This window comes from Dendropsophus ebraccatus, chromosome 3, assembly GCF_027789765.1.
Source record: "Dendropsophus ebraccatus isolate aDenEbr1 chromosome 3, aDenEbr1.pat, whole genome shotgun sequence".
In the NCBI taxonomy this organism is placed as follows: domain Eukaryota; kingdom Metazoa; phylum Chordata; class Amphibia; order Anura; family Hylidae; genus Dendropsophus; species Dendropsophus ebraccatus.
This window is the reverse complement of record NC_091456.1, coordinates 98,496,227-98,512,798: the sequence shown is the minus strand read 5'-3', so window position 1 is coordinate 98,512,798 and position 16,572 is coordinate 98,496,227. Positions and strand designations below refer to the sequence as shown.

The 16,572-nt window shown below is 43.1% G+C and overlaps 2 protein-coding genes across 4 annotated transcripts in view; one reads left to right on the top strand and one right to left on the bottom strand.

The window, feature by feature from the left end:
- Positions 1–988: 988 nt before the first annotated feature.
- Positions 989–15,939, bottom strand: BABAM1 (BRISC and BRCA1 A complex member 1). Of its 2 annotated transcripts, none has more exons than XM_069962321.1 (9): positions 15,838–15,939; positions 11,975–12,314; positions 9,729–9,787; positions 9,504–9,624; positions 6,903–6,981; positions 5,062–5,086; positions 3,446–3,575; positions 2,850–2,930; positions 989–1,298 (listed from the first exon to the last, which is right to left on the bottom strand). In XM_069962321.1, the coding sequence occupies exons 2-9, from the start codon at positions 12,227–12,229 to the stop codon at positions 1,095–1,097; spliced, it is 954 nt and encodes a 317-aa protein (XP_069818422.1). In that variant the 5' UTR covers positions 12,230–12,314; positions 15,838–15,939; the 3' UTR covers positions 989–1,094. The 2 variants fall into 2 exon arrangements, with proteins under 2 accessions (XP_069818422.1, XP_069818421.1); XM_069962320.1 differs by having other exon boundaries at positions 15,790–15,919.
- USHBP1 (USH1 protein network component harmonin binding protein 1) overlaps positions 15,536–16,572 on the top strand; it is a 77,508-nt gene continuing 76,471 nt past the window's right edge. Inside the window, exon 1 of one of the 2 annotated variants that reach the window (XM_069962317.1) lies at positions 15,536–15,595. The gene's annotated coding sequence lies outside the window, so the exon portion shown is untranslated. Of the gene's footprint in view, positions 15,724–16,572 lie in introns of both variants that reach the window. The other variant, XM_069962315.1, reaches the window with a different exon arrangement.

The window sequence follows — 16,572 nt, the reverse complement described above, 5'->3', positions numbered from 1 at the left end:
AGAATAAATGGGGACTCCTCAGCCACAATTGTTTTAACACATGACTTGCAAGTTAGTTATTCATAAATAGGTGCCAACTTTTTGTTCCAGATCTTACACTTTTTGAAGTGTATTTAAAAAAAAAATATTTTGTTGACAGCATTGCCCTAAAGCAATAAAATACAGGAACCAGATAAAGCACAAAAGAGTTAATACTCATCAACCAGGAATACTCTTAAGGTACCGGTAATAGTGACCTTGTATAACTGTTGGCCAACAATTATTCCTGCTGTAAGCTGTAGCCAGACTGGTCTGGTCTGGTGGTAGCTTATCTTTCTGAAAAACAGGGTTTGGCCAGTAATTTTCCATCACGTCCAACCCTATTTTCACAGACATGATTTGGCGAAGCTTTGGGAGAGTCCCATACACATTATACTGACAGCCAAACCTGCCGTAGGAGGCAGGTACGGCCAAAGGGTATAAAATGTATGGGGACCTTTAAGCCTTGCACTGACTGAGACTTTCTGGTATCCATTGCTGCAGGTAACAACCACAACAAACTGTTCCAGAAGCCACCAGGGGTTTGGTACTTGCCAGTGGTCTGCTTATAGAGGAAGAAAAAAAGAGCTTCTTCTATGCGTATAGGCATTCCACTTCTGGCATCTTACATCAGATCCGGCCCCTCCACACACAGGAAGCCACACGCCTTACCAATGGGCTGGATAAATCAACCATGTAGGGGTTGTTCAGTCCAGGGGAGATTTTAAAAATTGTGCTCAACAGAATTTATATTCCCTTACTAGGGAACGAAGGACTAGCTAAGGCAAAGTCTCAATGGGGGAACGCCCTACAACAGTGGCTCCAGTGGTTTTTTTTGCTGAGCTGTGCTTGCTTTTAAGTGATGTTATTTTGAGATAGATTTCAGTTTTTGATCACTTTTTATTCCATGTTTTCTGGGAGGACAATTTGAATTGCTACTAACAAACAAAAGGACATCTCCCATATTAGATGATTTTGTATTTGCTTTATATGTTAATGGTTTGCAAGACTGATGCACTGTCATTTAAATAAAAAATGTATTACTTTATTATCACTGTGATTCAAATCAGTTTCTTTCAGACTGTCACTTCACCCTCTGCACTCTCCTCTTCTTCTTCTAGAAGGCTGTAAGAAGCATGACTCTGAAATGGGCGCTGAAGAGGGTGGGCTAGAAGTCTGGCCATACAGTTGTGAAGCTCAAGAGCAGGTCCTGTTATTGACACTTCATATTTATAACTTGTGCCTTTGGTATCCAAACTGCTAAAGAAGCCAAATGTGTCCTACACAAAAGATAAAGAGATATTTGCACAATAAATAAACAGTGGCTAACAGTTTATGAGAACTGCCTGGTATAAGCAGTGGGGATAAATAAGAAATGTTTGCCAAAATAACACACTAAAACTACTTCCAATACTTGGACAGGTGGTTTATTGGTAATGGTAATGGTAAATCAGTGACCAATATTGAGCAGGCCCCCTTTGGGCTGCTAAAATGGCTCAGAGACATTGGGGAATGGATTCCACAAGACGTATCTGCCATCAAGAGTTTAGAGCTAGCTCCTGTAAATTGCAAGGTGAGGCCTCCATGGATTAGACATCTCACAGATGCCCGATTAGATTAAGATCTGAGGAAATTGGAGGTCAACACCTTAAACCCTTTATCCCCCTGGAAGAGATCACAGTCATTAAAGTTATACTGTCAGCCTCCCTTTCTATGCTTGCTGTTCCTTCCACGATCAACACGGTTTAGATGCTGCACATTAAAAATATACCTTTCTATAAGATGTCTATGGCTACTTTCTGCTGTAAAAATGCTTTTATTAGTGGTTAGTGTCACCAAGACAGGGCTTCATGGCCATTGGGTCCTCTTTCCTAGCTGCAATTCCACCCTCCAAAGAAGTTGTGTTGGTGGGCAGCTACATGCACAGCATGAGTACCGTGTGTCATCTCAGTGATGCAGCGTGGTGAGGGGAACTAAGGAAACGGTGACTGTACTGTCCGACCGCACCTGCACCACTGATATGACTTCCACAACATAACCAATGAAACTAATTTTTTGCCTTCTTTCCATTTAGCACTTAAGTACTCTGCCTTATTTCCATAGTGCATCCAAGTGTCATCTAATCTCATGGTACACCTGCAACCATCCAGTCACATGATGTAAAAGAAAACATGATTCATCAAATTAATCCACCTTCTTCCAGTGTTCCACAGCCCAATTCTGATGCTGATATGCCCATAGCAGGCAGGTTCAGAAGAGGACTATATCCAGTCCACAGCATGCTGTGCTGTCCTGCATGTTCTAACACCTTTCTATCATAGCCAGATTAACTTTTCTATCAGATTGTGCTTATAAAGATACTTGCAAAGTAATTAAGAAATTGTAAGGCTGGTTCTTAAAGGCTTTGGCCTTACCTATTACAAAGCTCTGGCCTCTACTTGTGCTTAAAAATTAATACCTGTTTTTTTCTGTTAACTTAATATAGAAATCAATAGAAAAGTCCAGACGTTGAAGAGACTCCCACTGATCACTAAATTAGAAAAATAAATAAATAAATAGTGGGGGGAGGGGCTTTTAAGCTAAATGTTGTGGTCATCTGGCTGAGATAGGTTCAGCTAAGCTCTGGAGAGCTAATCAGAAGTGAATGGGCAGTGCGGAGTACTTCTGCCACTTCCATTTCTTAGTACCCAGACCACCACTGATCAAAGGTTGACTTTTTCTGAAGTGACAGTTACGCTTTAAATCTGTTAATTATTTTAATACACGAATAAGAAAATACTGTTGATAGAGAATATAGTATTCTCTTAGCACAGGTCTCATTTCACACTTACCTTCCAGCTTACATCTTCCTCATCTGGCCCGTTGTGAATGTAAACAACATCAAAGAAAAAATAAGGGCACTGCAGCATTTTCTGTAGAAAAAAAAACAAGACAATGATTTTAGTGTATGACTTCACATTCAGATTAGTTAGGCTCCGTGAACACGGAGCAAAAGTGGCGGAATTCCGTGGCGGAGAATGCCGCCAGCCTCCCTGTCATAATGACAGTCTATGGGAGGCTTGCACGCCTTCTCTCTCCGCACTGAAGAATGAACATCCACATTCTTCAGCGCGGGGAGAGGAGGAGCACGAGCCTCCCATAGACACTTATTATAACAGTGAGAATGACGGCATTCCGCCACTTTTGCTCCGTGTGCACTGAGCCTTAGGGCCCTATTACACCAAAAGATTATCTGACAGATTTTTTTGAGCCAAAGCCAGGAATGGATTATATGCAGAGAACAGGTAGCATTGGAAACACAGATTCCTTGTCTTTTCAAATCCCCTCCTGGCTTTGGCTTAAAAAAATCTGTCAGATAATCCCTTACTCTGAGCTCTGGCAACAAACATAAAAAGAAAAAAAAGTCACCTAGTGCACACATCTTTACCTTCATAGTCTCTGTTAGAATGAGTGAAGGCTGAGAGGCTGGCCGACTGTAGATCAAAATTATCCTCACCACATATGGAGGGGGAATAGTCTGCACATTATCAGTAACTGGGAATTCTGTTCTCTGTTGTCTGCATGGATAAAATAGACTATGTCACCATCATGAAAAGGTAATTCAACCCTCCAGCCTCAGAAATTTAGCAGCATAGGCCTGAATCGTTAAACCTTACTTCATCAAGCTACCCAAGAAAACCCCAATAAAACATTAAATGCAAAACTGTGAGAAAATAGCATTTTTTTCCCCAGCAATACGGCAGTGTCAGCACCCCACTTATAAACTAATCATTGCCTATTCTGTGAATATCCAAAATGAAATAAAGTCCAATAGCACCAATGAATACTTGTTCCCCCAGATATTTCCACAAAGCTTCAGCAGTTATTTTATAGGGAGTACAAGTATTTACTAATGGCAGAAAAGCTGACAGGTCTTCTTTAAAGGGGTTACCCAGGATTAGAAAAACATGGTGACTTCCTTGTAAAAACAGTTAATAGAGAAAGAAAAGTCCAAGTGCACTCACCGGTATAGTAGAAAATGCTTTCTTTATTCGATTCTTTCAATCATAGTGGCATAGTGCAGGTAGAGGGGGAGAGGGACGCCAACACCAACCACGCCTGAAACAGCTGTCATCCCCAGTGGAAGGTGTTAGCGTCCCTCTCTCCCTCTACCTGCACTATGCCTTTTTAAATGAAAGAATCGAATAAAGAAAGCATTTTCTACTATACCGGTGAGTGCACTTGGACTTTTCTCTATTAAGTACTGCACGAATAGCCACTCAGCTCTGTCTGATTGTTGCACCACCGATGGTAATAGTTTCACAAAGAGCACAGCTATATGCATGCAGCTGGTGAGGCTAAAATTGCAAAAGAAGCTTGAGTAGTGCCGAATCTCTCTATCTACATATTGTCCTTGTAAAAACAGCAGCAAACATGTCTTCAGGAAATGTGTAATACAGTGGCACCTTGGTTCTCAAACTTAATTGGTTCCGGAGGGCAGTTTGAGAACCGAGCAGTGTCTTCCTATAGGAAATAATGTAAAGGTGTTTAATTGGTTCCAGCACCCACCAATAATTACCTGTAATACTCAATTATTGCATTGATAAGGGCCCAGTTTAATCTCTACAGTACAGAACAGCGCTATACTGTATATTACATTATACTATACATCATCCACACTCGCAAAAACGTTCAGATACCGAGTACTTCAAGACTAGGGGCCAGAAAAGTGTTTGAGAACCAAGCAGAGTTTGAGAACCAAAGCAAACTTTCCTTGAAAATACTGTTTGAGTTCTAAGCAGTTTGAGAACCAAGGTACCACTGTATTACAATTCAGCTCCATTCACTTAATTGGAACTGAGCTGCAAAACCACACCCAAACTTAGGACAGGAGAGACACTGTTTCTGGAAGAAAGTAGTAGTCATGTTTTTCTGGCTAACCCCTCTAAAAGTTACAGCTCTTTCGTAATCTTGAAGCTTTCCAGTTAAGACATCTAGCTTTAAACTTGTTTAAACTTTTTTTTTTTAATAAATTATTGCAAGAGGGATATCTTAATAACTTACATTAAATTAAAAAGGCCTTCAAGGTCTGTATATTGGAATAAAGGAAAATTTTATACAACTGAAGTTGGTTTTCTGCTGCATCCGTCACAACAGAAGTCCCTAACAGACCCCACTGGAATAAAATGTGGTATGTTTTCCTAAGGTGTGTCAATTCCACAGCAAAAACAGTATTATATGTGAAAAATGTCAAAATCTTTGTTAAAGGGGTAGTGCGGCGCTAAGAAATTATTCACAAAATAACACACATTACAAAGTTATACAACTTTGTAATGTATGTTATGTATGTGAATCGCCCCCTTCTCATGTTCCCCGACCACCGCACGTCGACACGGTGGCCAATTGCGGCTGAGCAGCCAATCAGGGATGGCTGCAGCGATTCGGCCGGCCTCCCGAAGATTACGTCGTTGACAGAAGATCGGGGACGACGCGTGCCAGGTATGTATGGTACACTACACTTCCAGGTCCATGTGCGGGGGTGGGGGGAACACAGGGAAGGGGGCGATTCACATACATAACATACATTACAAAGTTGTATAACTTTGTAATGTGTGTTATTTTGTGAATAATTTCTTAGCACCGCACTGCCCCTTTAAAAGCTCCAAACAGAGCCTCCCACCCAGATATAACAATACTTATTCTAGCTTTAAGGGTTCAAACCCACTTGCCGGATCTGCAGCGAGTCTCCTCGCTGCGTTTTTGCAGCGAGACTCGCTGCAGATCCCGGCCCTATACTTTCATTAGCAGAGAAACTCGCAGCAGGGATGTACATGTACAGGGATTTTGTCTGCAGCCCGCCCCATTAACCCCCCAGCCGCCGGACATTATACATTACCGGGTCCCCGCTCCTGCTTGCTTCGGGACCCGGTAATGTATAGTCTGGCCGCCCCCCTGCTGCCCCGATCACCCCCTCAGCAGCACTGATCGCCCCCCGCAGCCCCCGGCCGCACGATCCCCCGCAGCCCCCGGCCGCACGATATCCGCCAGCCCCGGCCGCATGATCGCCCCCCGCAGCCCCCGGCCGCACGATCGCCCCCCGCAGCCCCAGGCCGCACGATCGCCCCCCGCAGCCCCCGGCCGCACGATCGCCCCCCGCAGCCCCCCCGCCCCGCGATCGGAGCTGCAGGAGAGCAATCAGTGCTGGGGGGGGGGGGGGGGGGGGGCAAGGTGGCGATCGTGCGGCCGGGGGCTATCTTGCGGCCGGGGGCTGCGGGGGGCTATCTTGCGGCTGGGGGCTGCGGGGGGCGATCATGCGGCCGGTGGCTGCGGGGGGCGATCATGCGGCCGGGGGCTATCAGGGCTGCAGGGGGGCGGGCAGGATATACATTACCTGATCCCGTCTCCTGCTTACTTCGGCGGCTCCCGGCACGTTCCGCCCGGCCGCAGCGCACTGATTGGCCGGGCGGGCCGTGAAGACACCGGGAGCCCCGAAGCAAGCAGGAACGGGGACCCGGTAATGTATAATGTCCAGCGGCTAGGGGGTTAATGGGGAGGGCTGCAGACAAAGTTGCAGCAGGGATGTACATCCCTGCTGCGAGTTTCTCTGCTAATGAAAGTATAGGGCTGGGATCTACAGCGAGTCTTGCTGCAAAAACGCAGCAAGGAGACTCGCTGCAGATCTGGCAAGTGGGTTTGAACCCTAAAAGTTTTTTGAGTAACATTCACCAACCTGCATGCAAAAGGAACTGCAAATATGTAGAATGCAAAACTGCATTTGAACCTGACCCTAATGTGTATGCGAGACATGGAAACAGGAAATACATAAACAATTCTAATAATAGAGATGCATTTTTTCTGCATTTACAGTTAGTGATTAAGCCACAGATGAGAATTTAAAAGGATACTGAAGGATTCACAGACGTTGGTCTCCAGATCATAAAGGCAGCTACAGACTTCCCGGGGGTCTGAAGTAAATCCAGAGAGCTTGAAGATATCAAAATTTAGAAACTACTTAGTGGCAAAAATAAAACCACAAAAATTAGCAATACAAGGACAGTTGCTTGGATACATTGCTACACCTGATGTCTACACCTGCACCTGGCTCACTGAAGGGTATCCCTTTCCCAGATGGCCTCTACTGGGTCTCTCTGTGTTTCCTAACTCTGGACATCAATCAGAGGAACAGATTTTATGTTTCTTAGGTCCAGGACCAGTACTAGCCAGGGAGATTAAAGGGGAACTCCAGGTAGAGGTTAAAAAAAAGGAAACTTCTGCAGAAGCATATAGCATTACTTACCAATCTATTCCAGTTTTGAAACTACCAAAAATCCTTTTGTTTTTGTTTTTTTGTTTTTTTTTTTTTGGGGGGGGGGGGGGGTGGTTGTTCTGTTTTGTGTTTCTGCACTTCCTGGTTGAGCAGTTGTACATGGTACTACAGGTTCCAGAATATAATCCTTTCCCTCAGCTGTTCATCACAGTCCCCCACCCTGCCTATTCCCCGCCCAAAGCTGTTGCAGAACATCTGGGCTGTGTTCACACATTGCAGTTTCATTGTGTTACTGAATTATTTGCAGTACTTTATCATTTCATTGTTGTCCCACCCACCGTCACAGCACCCTGTATTCACTACCTGTAACACCACACAGCACCCTGTATTCTCTACCTGTAATACCACACAGCACGCTGTATTCTCTACCTGTAACACCACACAGCACACTGTATTCTCTACCTGTAACACCACACAGCCCGCTGTATTCTCTACCTGTAACACCACACAGCACGCTGTATTCTCTATCTGTAACACCACACAGCACCCTGTATTCTCTACCTGTCACCCCACACAGCACCCTGTATTCTCTACCTGTAATACCAAACAGCCCGCTGTATTCTCTACCTGTAACACTACACAGCACGCTGTATTCTCTACCTGTAATACCACACAGCACGCTGTATTCTCTACCTGTAACACCACACAGCAAACTGTATTATCTACCTGTAACACCACACAGCAAACTGTATTATCTACCTGTAACACCACACAGCACACTGTATTCTCTACCTGTAACACCACACAGCACGCTGTATTCTCTACCTGTAACACCACACAGCACACTGTATTCTCTACCTGTAACACCACACAGCATGCTGTATTCTCTACCTGTAACACCACACAGCACGCTGTATTCTCTACCTGTAACACCACACAGCCCGCTGTATTCTCTACCTGCTGTATTCTCTACCTGTAACGCTGATATTGGTATAAAGTAAAAAACGTAGATTTTTTTTTCTTTTCATTTCCATGCACATATTATGGATGGATCAAGCATCTTTTATCCTTAAAGTTGAGCCCCACAATAAGGATCTGATCCTCTCTGCCGTTTAGCATCATTCACTTGTGTTACTGATTCATTTTTGTGAATACGCTGCAGTACTGCAATGGCACTCCAACATGTGTGAACACAGCCCTAATTTCACTGCACACTTCTGCACAATTAGAGAAATCAGTGCAACACCTGCTTCTGGACGGTCGGAGATGGTGAATCACTCAGGGGATTGGGGGATCCAGCCAAGCCTCCTGGGACATCACGCCCTGCCCCCAGTCTGCATAATCATTCTGTCCTCAGCAGACACACACAATATGAGACAGAGGAATGGAATATTTGTCTTCTAAGGGGGGAGAGCAGAAGGAGCAGGAGACAATGTGGATTGGCACAGAGGCCATTTTTCTTCACTTCCTGGATTTCAAACAGCTACCAGTGTGACAGAACCGCACAGACATGGTAATACATTAAATAGATACATCTATATAACTTTTAATGTACTTTTAATAGAAAACAAGTTTTCCTTATCCGGAGTTCCCCTTTAACGCCGCCGCACAGTAAATTAACGTTGCTGCAGCGACGTTAATTTACACTGCAGGATGACACAGGCGCAGAAGCTGCGCCTGTGTCATCCATGGCGGGTCCCGCCTATCAGTGATTAGCAATGTCTGTGCAGCCTTTGTACAAAAAAGTAAACTTCTACATACCTCTCCACGCTTCCTGACGTCCTGCTAGCTTCGACAGTGCCACAACGCTGTCCCCATGACTAGCTGAATGGCTTGTCACTTCAGACAGTGCAAAGAGTGGGCCGAAGCTAGCAGGACGTCAGGGAGCTAGCAGGACAGTCACCAGCCATTAGCCACCTATCGCTATTACATGCAGTGATGCGCATACGACGACTGATGATTTTAGGTCAAGATCAGCTTCATCGATTAATCATTGTCTCTATTACACAGAGCTATAATCGGCCTGATTTATCCGATTTATCGCTCCATGTAATAGGGCCCTAAACAGAATATGGTGTAAACTGACCACAACAACCTATGACAGCTCAGCTTTCATGTTACCAGAGCTAAAAGCTCAGCTGTGGTTGGTTGCTGTGGGCAGTTTACAGTTTCTGTTTTACACAGTTTGATAAATTTGGTCCTATATTGTCAAATATTGGCCTTACTTGCTTTCACTTACCCACATAGCTTCATTATTTGCAACCACAAGTGCAAATTCATGTCTCTTGTCGATCTTGTGCTTGGTGCGAACAAACATCTCAATCATCTTTTGTGAAGAATTAAGGGCATTGGTTTTCGCTCTAGAGAAGGGTAGAGAAGGGAACAGTAATTTTCCAAACCAGGTGCAAGATTAACGAAAATAAAATTCCCATTTTTTTTATTTTTTTTTTTATAGAAAACATACCCATTGAATGATTCCAATTTCTGAGAAGACATTTCTTCTGACAAATCCAGACAAATGATCTACAGATAAGCAGAAGAAATACATCATAAGTAAACGAGTGCTGATCTAGCTGTATTCGGGTGTAATAGTACCCTTAGGCATCCTCCAGTAAAATAAATGTGAGAACGCAAGAATGGCCTTCACTGGGACACTAAGGGGGAGATTTATCAAAGGGTGTAAAATTTAGACTGGCGCAAACTGCCCACAGCAACCAATCACAGCTCAGCTTTCCTTTCAGCACTGCCAAAAGCTAAGCTGTGATTGGTTGTTGTGGGTAGTTTGCACCAGTCTAAGTTTTACACCCTTTGATAAATCTCCCCCTAAATCTGCTGCATAAAAAAAATTCTGGTGGTTTAGAGTTCCAAAATATAGTGATAGTGATTTTTTTGGGAGGGAGAGGATGGGGGGGTTGTTATTATTTGTGTAGCACTAAAAGATTCTACAGCAAAAACTAATGATCTACTACTCATTGCCCCTGTTAGCCAGAATCCTACTTAACACTGATGAGGGGCAATACTCCGAAACAGCTGTCTGTAGATGGATGCCTGGCTTTGGTATTTCCCTTGTCAAGTCTCAATACTTGCAACGGAGTTAAACTTTCATGCAAAAGGGGCCACCCTGGTATTTCCCAGTTTGTTTCCTAATACAGTGGTGCCTTGGATTACAAGCATAATTCGTTCCAGGACCATGCTTGTAATCCAAATCCACTCTTAAACTAAAGCAAATTTTCCCATAAAAAATCATAGAAATGCAGACAATTGGTTCCACATCCCAAAAATAATGATTTATTATTCTGAATAACATGTACAACAAATGAAACAGCGGAAAAGAGCGGAATATGTCATATTATAAGTTACTGTACAGTAATGGAGAGGTTGGGAAACACAAGGACTGAGAGAGACTGCAGGGATTATGAAGGAATGAGAAGCGCTGATGTGGGCACAGTATAGCAGCACTATGTGTCCGGGGAGAGAGGGGTTACAGCAATGGAGAGATAAACTCCACGGTCCTGTCCTCTGATGCAAGCCCCAGCCTGAAGTGGATCTGCCATGATTTGGAAGGTGAGGGAGACTTCTTGGGTCAGAGTACAGTGCTGTAGCCCAAGCTATGCAGGCAATGCCCCTCCTCCACTCGGGCTCCCACCCAGTACAGGGAGCTCTTAAACCAAGTCACAATTTTGAAAAACTGTGAGCTCTGAAACCAAAACTCTCTTAAACCAAGTTACTCTTAAACCAAGGTACCACTGTAGTTTCAACTAAGCGGGACTTAAGGGGCTACATATCAGGGTGGTTTGGTGATCGCCTCACTAGGAGGCACCACCCTTTCCCAGGATGGATATCTGGCTATTACCTTGTTTTGAAACTTGTGACTGAGGCTCCATGGACCCCCTTTTTTTTTGCATATTCAAATTTTTTAGGCGATTGTATCAATGGACACTCTTGAATAAGTGCTCCATTGATTTTTTTGCTGATCTCCCTGAGCTCAGTAATTGTTGCGTCCCACAAAAACTAATTAACAAATTATATGTACCAATAACATGTTACCAAAGAAAATAAACCCTTCCTGCAGACTGCAAGCACATCAAAAGCAACAACGGTCCCAAACACTATTTAATTAATTCAACCTTCATTTGGAAATCAAATAGTTTTTTTTTTTAAATCGCAAATTCGATTAAAAAAAATAAATAAAAGCACTACCGGGTCCACACAAAGGAGATCCCCGTTGCCTGCACACAAGTGATCTTCTAAGAGCAGCAGTCAGGCCCTGAAGAGTCCTCGGGGTCAGAGGAAGATTATCAGGAGAGACCCAGGGCACCATGACCAGAGAGCGGGTGAGGACCCGGCATGGTGCCCCTCCCCAACCACACCAACCAAGCAACTACAACTCGAACTAGTAATAGTACTACTCCCCTCATCTACTATGCCTGCATATTACACCCCTCATCCACTATACCTCTACTACTATACCCCTAATCATTAGGAAACAAAAAAACACAAAAGACTTGAGATTTAAAATCGAGAATATATATATATATATATATATATATATATTTTTTTTTTATGTTGAGATTATATTTTTTAGCCATTTTGCCAAGCCCTAGCCCAAATCATCCAAGCCCTATGGTCAGCCTTACAGTTTTCTAACATACTTTGGTAGAATTGCATATTCATAGCAAATTTGGAATCTATTTGTGCTATAGTACACACCACTTTTTCTGGGCAGTTCACTCTTGGCGTTTTGACTTGGAATTCAACAGGTGGAGGAAGAACACAACTTGGGGAAGCAGTGACTGGTTGAGAAGGATCTTCTGCCTGTGCTGCTTCACCCTCTCCCTCACTACGGCTGCCCACTACAGGCTGTGGGGGCACTCCTCTGTCTTCAGCACCCTCTGGGTTAGAACGTGTACGAGGTCTCTGTTCCAGTGTTCTTTCGCCATCCTCTGCAGGCTCTGATGTATCCATGTTGCATGTCTCCTCTGTAGGGCTATCCAGCTTTGCTGTTGGATATTCAGCCAGTAATGAATATAAAGAAAACAGGATATTGACCCTATGATATCAAGATAAGTGTATTAACAAGTATAATCATCAAATATATTCATATAATAAAATATATACATATATATATTTATTTATTTTTTTTAACTTATTTCATGACATAAATTTAATGGATTATCTTGAAAACCCCCATTAGGGTAACATGCCTGTGTTTGCTGCTTAGCAATGGGAAGAAATATAGCTAAAACACAGGTAAAATTCATGTTCTGTGTCTGTATTTCTGGAATTGATAAACGTGGTGACTCCTTAAACTGTGTGGTCTACTGGCTCTTCTACATGGGTAAACATGTGTCTTTGCAGTGCCTTCACATATCACAAATAATCGTCTGGCCATTTAAAGCGACTCTGTACCCACAATCTGCCCCCCCCCCCCCAAATCACTTGTACTTTCGGATAGCTTCTTTTAATCCAAGATCTGTCCTGCAGTCCTTTCGGCAGGTTATGCAGATATTGTCCTAAAAAAATACTTTTAGGCTGCGTTCACACTACGTATATTTCAGTCAGTATTGCAACCAAAACCAGGAGTGGATTAAAAACACAGAAAGGATCTGTTCACACAATGTTGAAATTGAGTGGATGGCCGCCATATAACAGTAAATAACTGCCATTATTTCAATATAACAGCCGTTGTTCTAAAATAACAGCAAATATTTGCAATGAAATGGCGGCCATCCACTCAATTTCAACATTGTATGAACAGAGCCTTTCTGTGTTTTTAATCCAAAAAAACGGATGCACACAAATGCAAAAAAAATGGATGAAAAAAACGGATTGCAAAAACGCAGTGTGAACCTAGCCCAAGGTATCGGGCTAAATGGAACCCATCAATGCTTGCAGATTACTGTTGGACAGTTATCAGAGACAATCCCATGTATGAATACAAAAGACATGTGTAAGTGCACCGAGTAGCCATTGAATAAGGCCCTACATTCCAGAGTTCAATAAACATCATTAATTTGTAAAAATTCTTGGATCTGCCTGTGAATTGTAGTTGATTTCAAATAGAACTAAATTTCCTATGAATATATTTCAAAAATTTATGAACAGTAAACTTGGCTTCCTTATGATTGCAGAAGTAATAAATATGTCGGCTATTATACTGTATTCTATACAATTCACAAAACAGTAACATGAGAACTCATGAGAACAATTAACATTTTTCCTTGTGATATTTGAATTGAGCACATAAAAATCAAGAAATGGATAATTTTATTTCTGAACCAAACAACTTTTGAAAATTTGTTGACCAGTGTAATCGGCCCATGTAAAAGGGCCAGTGATCAGCGAGCAAACAATAAGGCTACATTCACACATTTGCAAGATTTGCAAAAAATAGGACAGGTTGTAATGCAGTCCGCAATTTCGGTACAGACAAACCAATAGAAATCTATGGGAAAGTGAGCAGAGAGCACATTATAGTTAATATGGTTGAAAACTATATAACATTGTAATCTACAAAACCATCCACAATCACGGATCTGCATTTTTGTGACATCACCAAGCTTTCGCCTTCCCATTTTTTTTTTTTTTTAGAACTACGCCTTTAATTTGCTAAATATTGAGCACAATACAAAACAGACTATGGATGATTTTTGCAGCTCACAAATTTTATCTATGAAAATATACGGACGTGTGAATGTGGTCTAAGGCATTCACATGTCAGTATATTTTTAAAGGATGAAATTTGTGATCAGCATTTTTTTCTCTGCAATCCGTGCATTCGTACTGTGTTCTGTATTTTGTGGATCCGCAAAAAAAACAACCCAAAGGGATGGCATAAAATGTCTGTCCCGACCAGCCAGGAGGAGCCTAAATGGTGATGTCACAGAACTGAAGAGTGCTTAGGTGTTCTCTGCAAAATGTGGAGAATCCCATAAACTTCTATTGGTGTGTCCATACCTCAGTTGTGGACCGCATTACAACCAGTCACCGATTTTTTTGCGTCACGTATTGTGGATCCGCAAATTAACAGGATGTATCAGTAGCACCATAGAGATTATTGGTTTGCAAAGGATTCTGTGTGGTGACATGACCCCTCTGCTGCCACCAACATTCATGTCAGGAACTGTACAGCTATGTAAGCCCTGGAGTTCTGGAGCCCCTGCTCTGTTCTAGCGCTGCCGAGCAGGATGCTGTATCCCTGGTGTACTGTATATTCTTGTATAGGGTACAAACACACACAGCAGATACGCAGCAGATACAATAATGTGTTCAGTTATTTAGATGTAATCTGCTGCGTATCTGCTGCATATCGCAGCAGTAAATACGCAGCATATAAGCTGTGTGTGTTTGTACCCATATAGTAAATGGGAAGGTGATGGGGGGAGGCTGCTCATGGTTTTGCTTCTGCACACTGAGCAGTGATTGCTATCAGCACTGTGCTAGAAGCAGAGCGAGTGATGCAAAAAATCCCCACTACTGGGATCATGTCAGGCAGCCTCCCCCTGCACTGATTGAATTTTTTAAAATAAAAATTATTGTTAATCATTTGCAAATATTTTGGTGTAAGCAAATATTGTTTGTTCATTTGCGGAGATCAGTGGGAATACACTTTACAATACTACTTCACAGAACATTAAAACTATCCACTATTTACGAGGCTTACTCAAACCAGAACTATGCAGGCCTGGTGTAAAAGTGTCTAAAACTCTTAATAAATAGGCTGCAAGTCACATTAGACAGTTTTCTGCCACATCTGCAATAATAAATCTGAGTCTGTGTGACAGGCTGGCTATGGTCAGGGGATGCAATGATTGCTGGGAGGCTTGGTTGATAAAGGGAGTCCTGAGTGTAGTGGGGTGTGCTTGGTCAGGCTCGCTCCTCACAGGATGTTAAAGGGGTGCTCCTACCATGGCACATATTTTATATATTGCTGCCTTTTAGTACACCATAATAAACATCTTATTCTTACTACTGGTGAATTAAAAATAAGAAGATTATTATATTGCATGGAATGGCAGTAATATATCATGTTTTTTCATTCTTTTTGTATGGCCGGAGTATGCCTTTAATTCAGACGGCTGGCTGCCCACAAGATGTTAAATACAGAAGATGACTGTGTGATGTCTGTGCATTTACTACTATATGAGGGAGAGACTGTAGACTGGTGTCACAGAACTCTGGAAACCTTGTCCTTATAGTAACCAATCACAGCAAAGCTTTCAGTAACCAAGAGTGCTACAGGGAATGCATCCTGTGATTGGTTGCTACCAGCAACAGACAGCTTCTTAGTGGTCAGAGGATACCAAGAAACTGCTGGAACTGGACAGATCGGTAACTTCGCTGCTCTGCACATAGATAGCCGGAGAGCACGTCCTCATAGCCACCAGCTGATGCAAAGAGCCCATAAGCCATCAGCTACAACCTGCCCGGGCCTATATACACACACAGCAGCCACATAGGTATATATACACCTATCACATTATTCCACATGAACCCTCTAGAGTCCTGGACGCTGCGCCGCTCACCTGACCACTCCGCGGCACTATTTACTCCACACTGGTCCTCGGGCTCACCTTACGGCAGCCGCTGATCTCACCAGCCTCTCTGTTCCTTCTCCGTTTGACACAAGCTACAGATCTGCTTGACCAGGAAGTGCCTGTAGGGAGCGGGGAATTGTGGGGATTGTAGTTCTGCGCGCGCTGTGCTGTACCGAGACGTGTATGGCTGCACGCGCTGTAGTTGATGTGGAAGTATATTCATTGCACATAAGGAATAACTATAGTCAGGCTACTACTCATACACCTTTTCTATTTATTTCTGTAAAACTCCAATAGGAAAGCTTGAAATGTGTGTGAATTGTAGTCGTACATATTCAGGCACAGTTGTGGCATGGTGTTCCTCTTGAAACAATGGGTAATAGCAAGCTGTACTAGAAGAAAGATTACAGTGGCATATTCTCTGTGCCATATACCCTAGCCCATTCATATGGGACACCCAATGGCATCACAGGCACAGATAGCATTACGCCTATGGTGGAGACCCCTAAATATAGACCAGAAGATATGCAGACCTCAGACTATGGCAACCATCAGACTGGGAGACACATGGTACCTTTATGTACCCGTCTGTACTTCCATAACTTGGAAATTGCTTATATTCTCTAGTATAAAGAGACAATGAACATTCCCAAACCCCTTGTGGTACTGAGGGCTGTAACACCTTGCTCCCAACTAGCAGCCCTGATACTGACTGACTGACAGCCACCTGGAAGCTGAGCCCTGCTTCCAAATGTCACGCCTGCACACAAT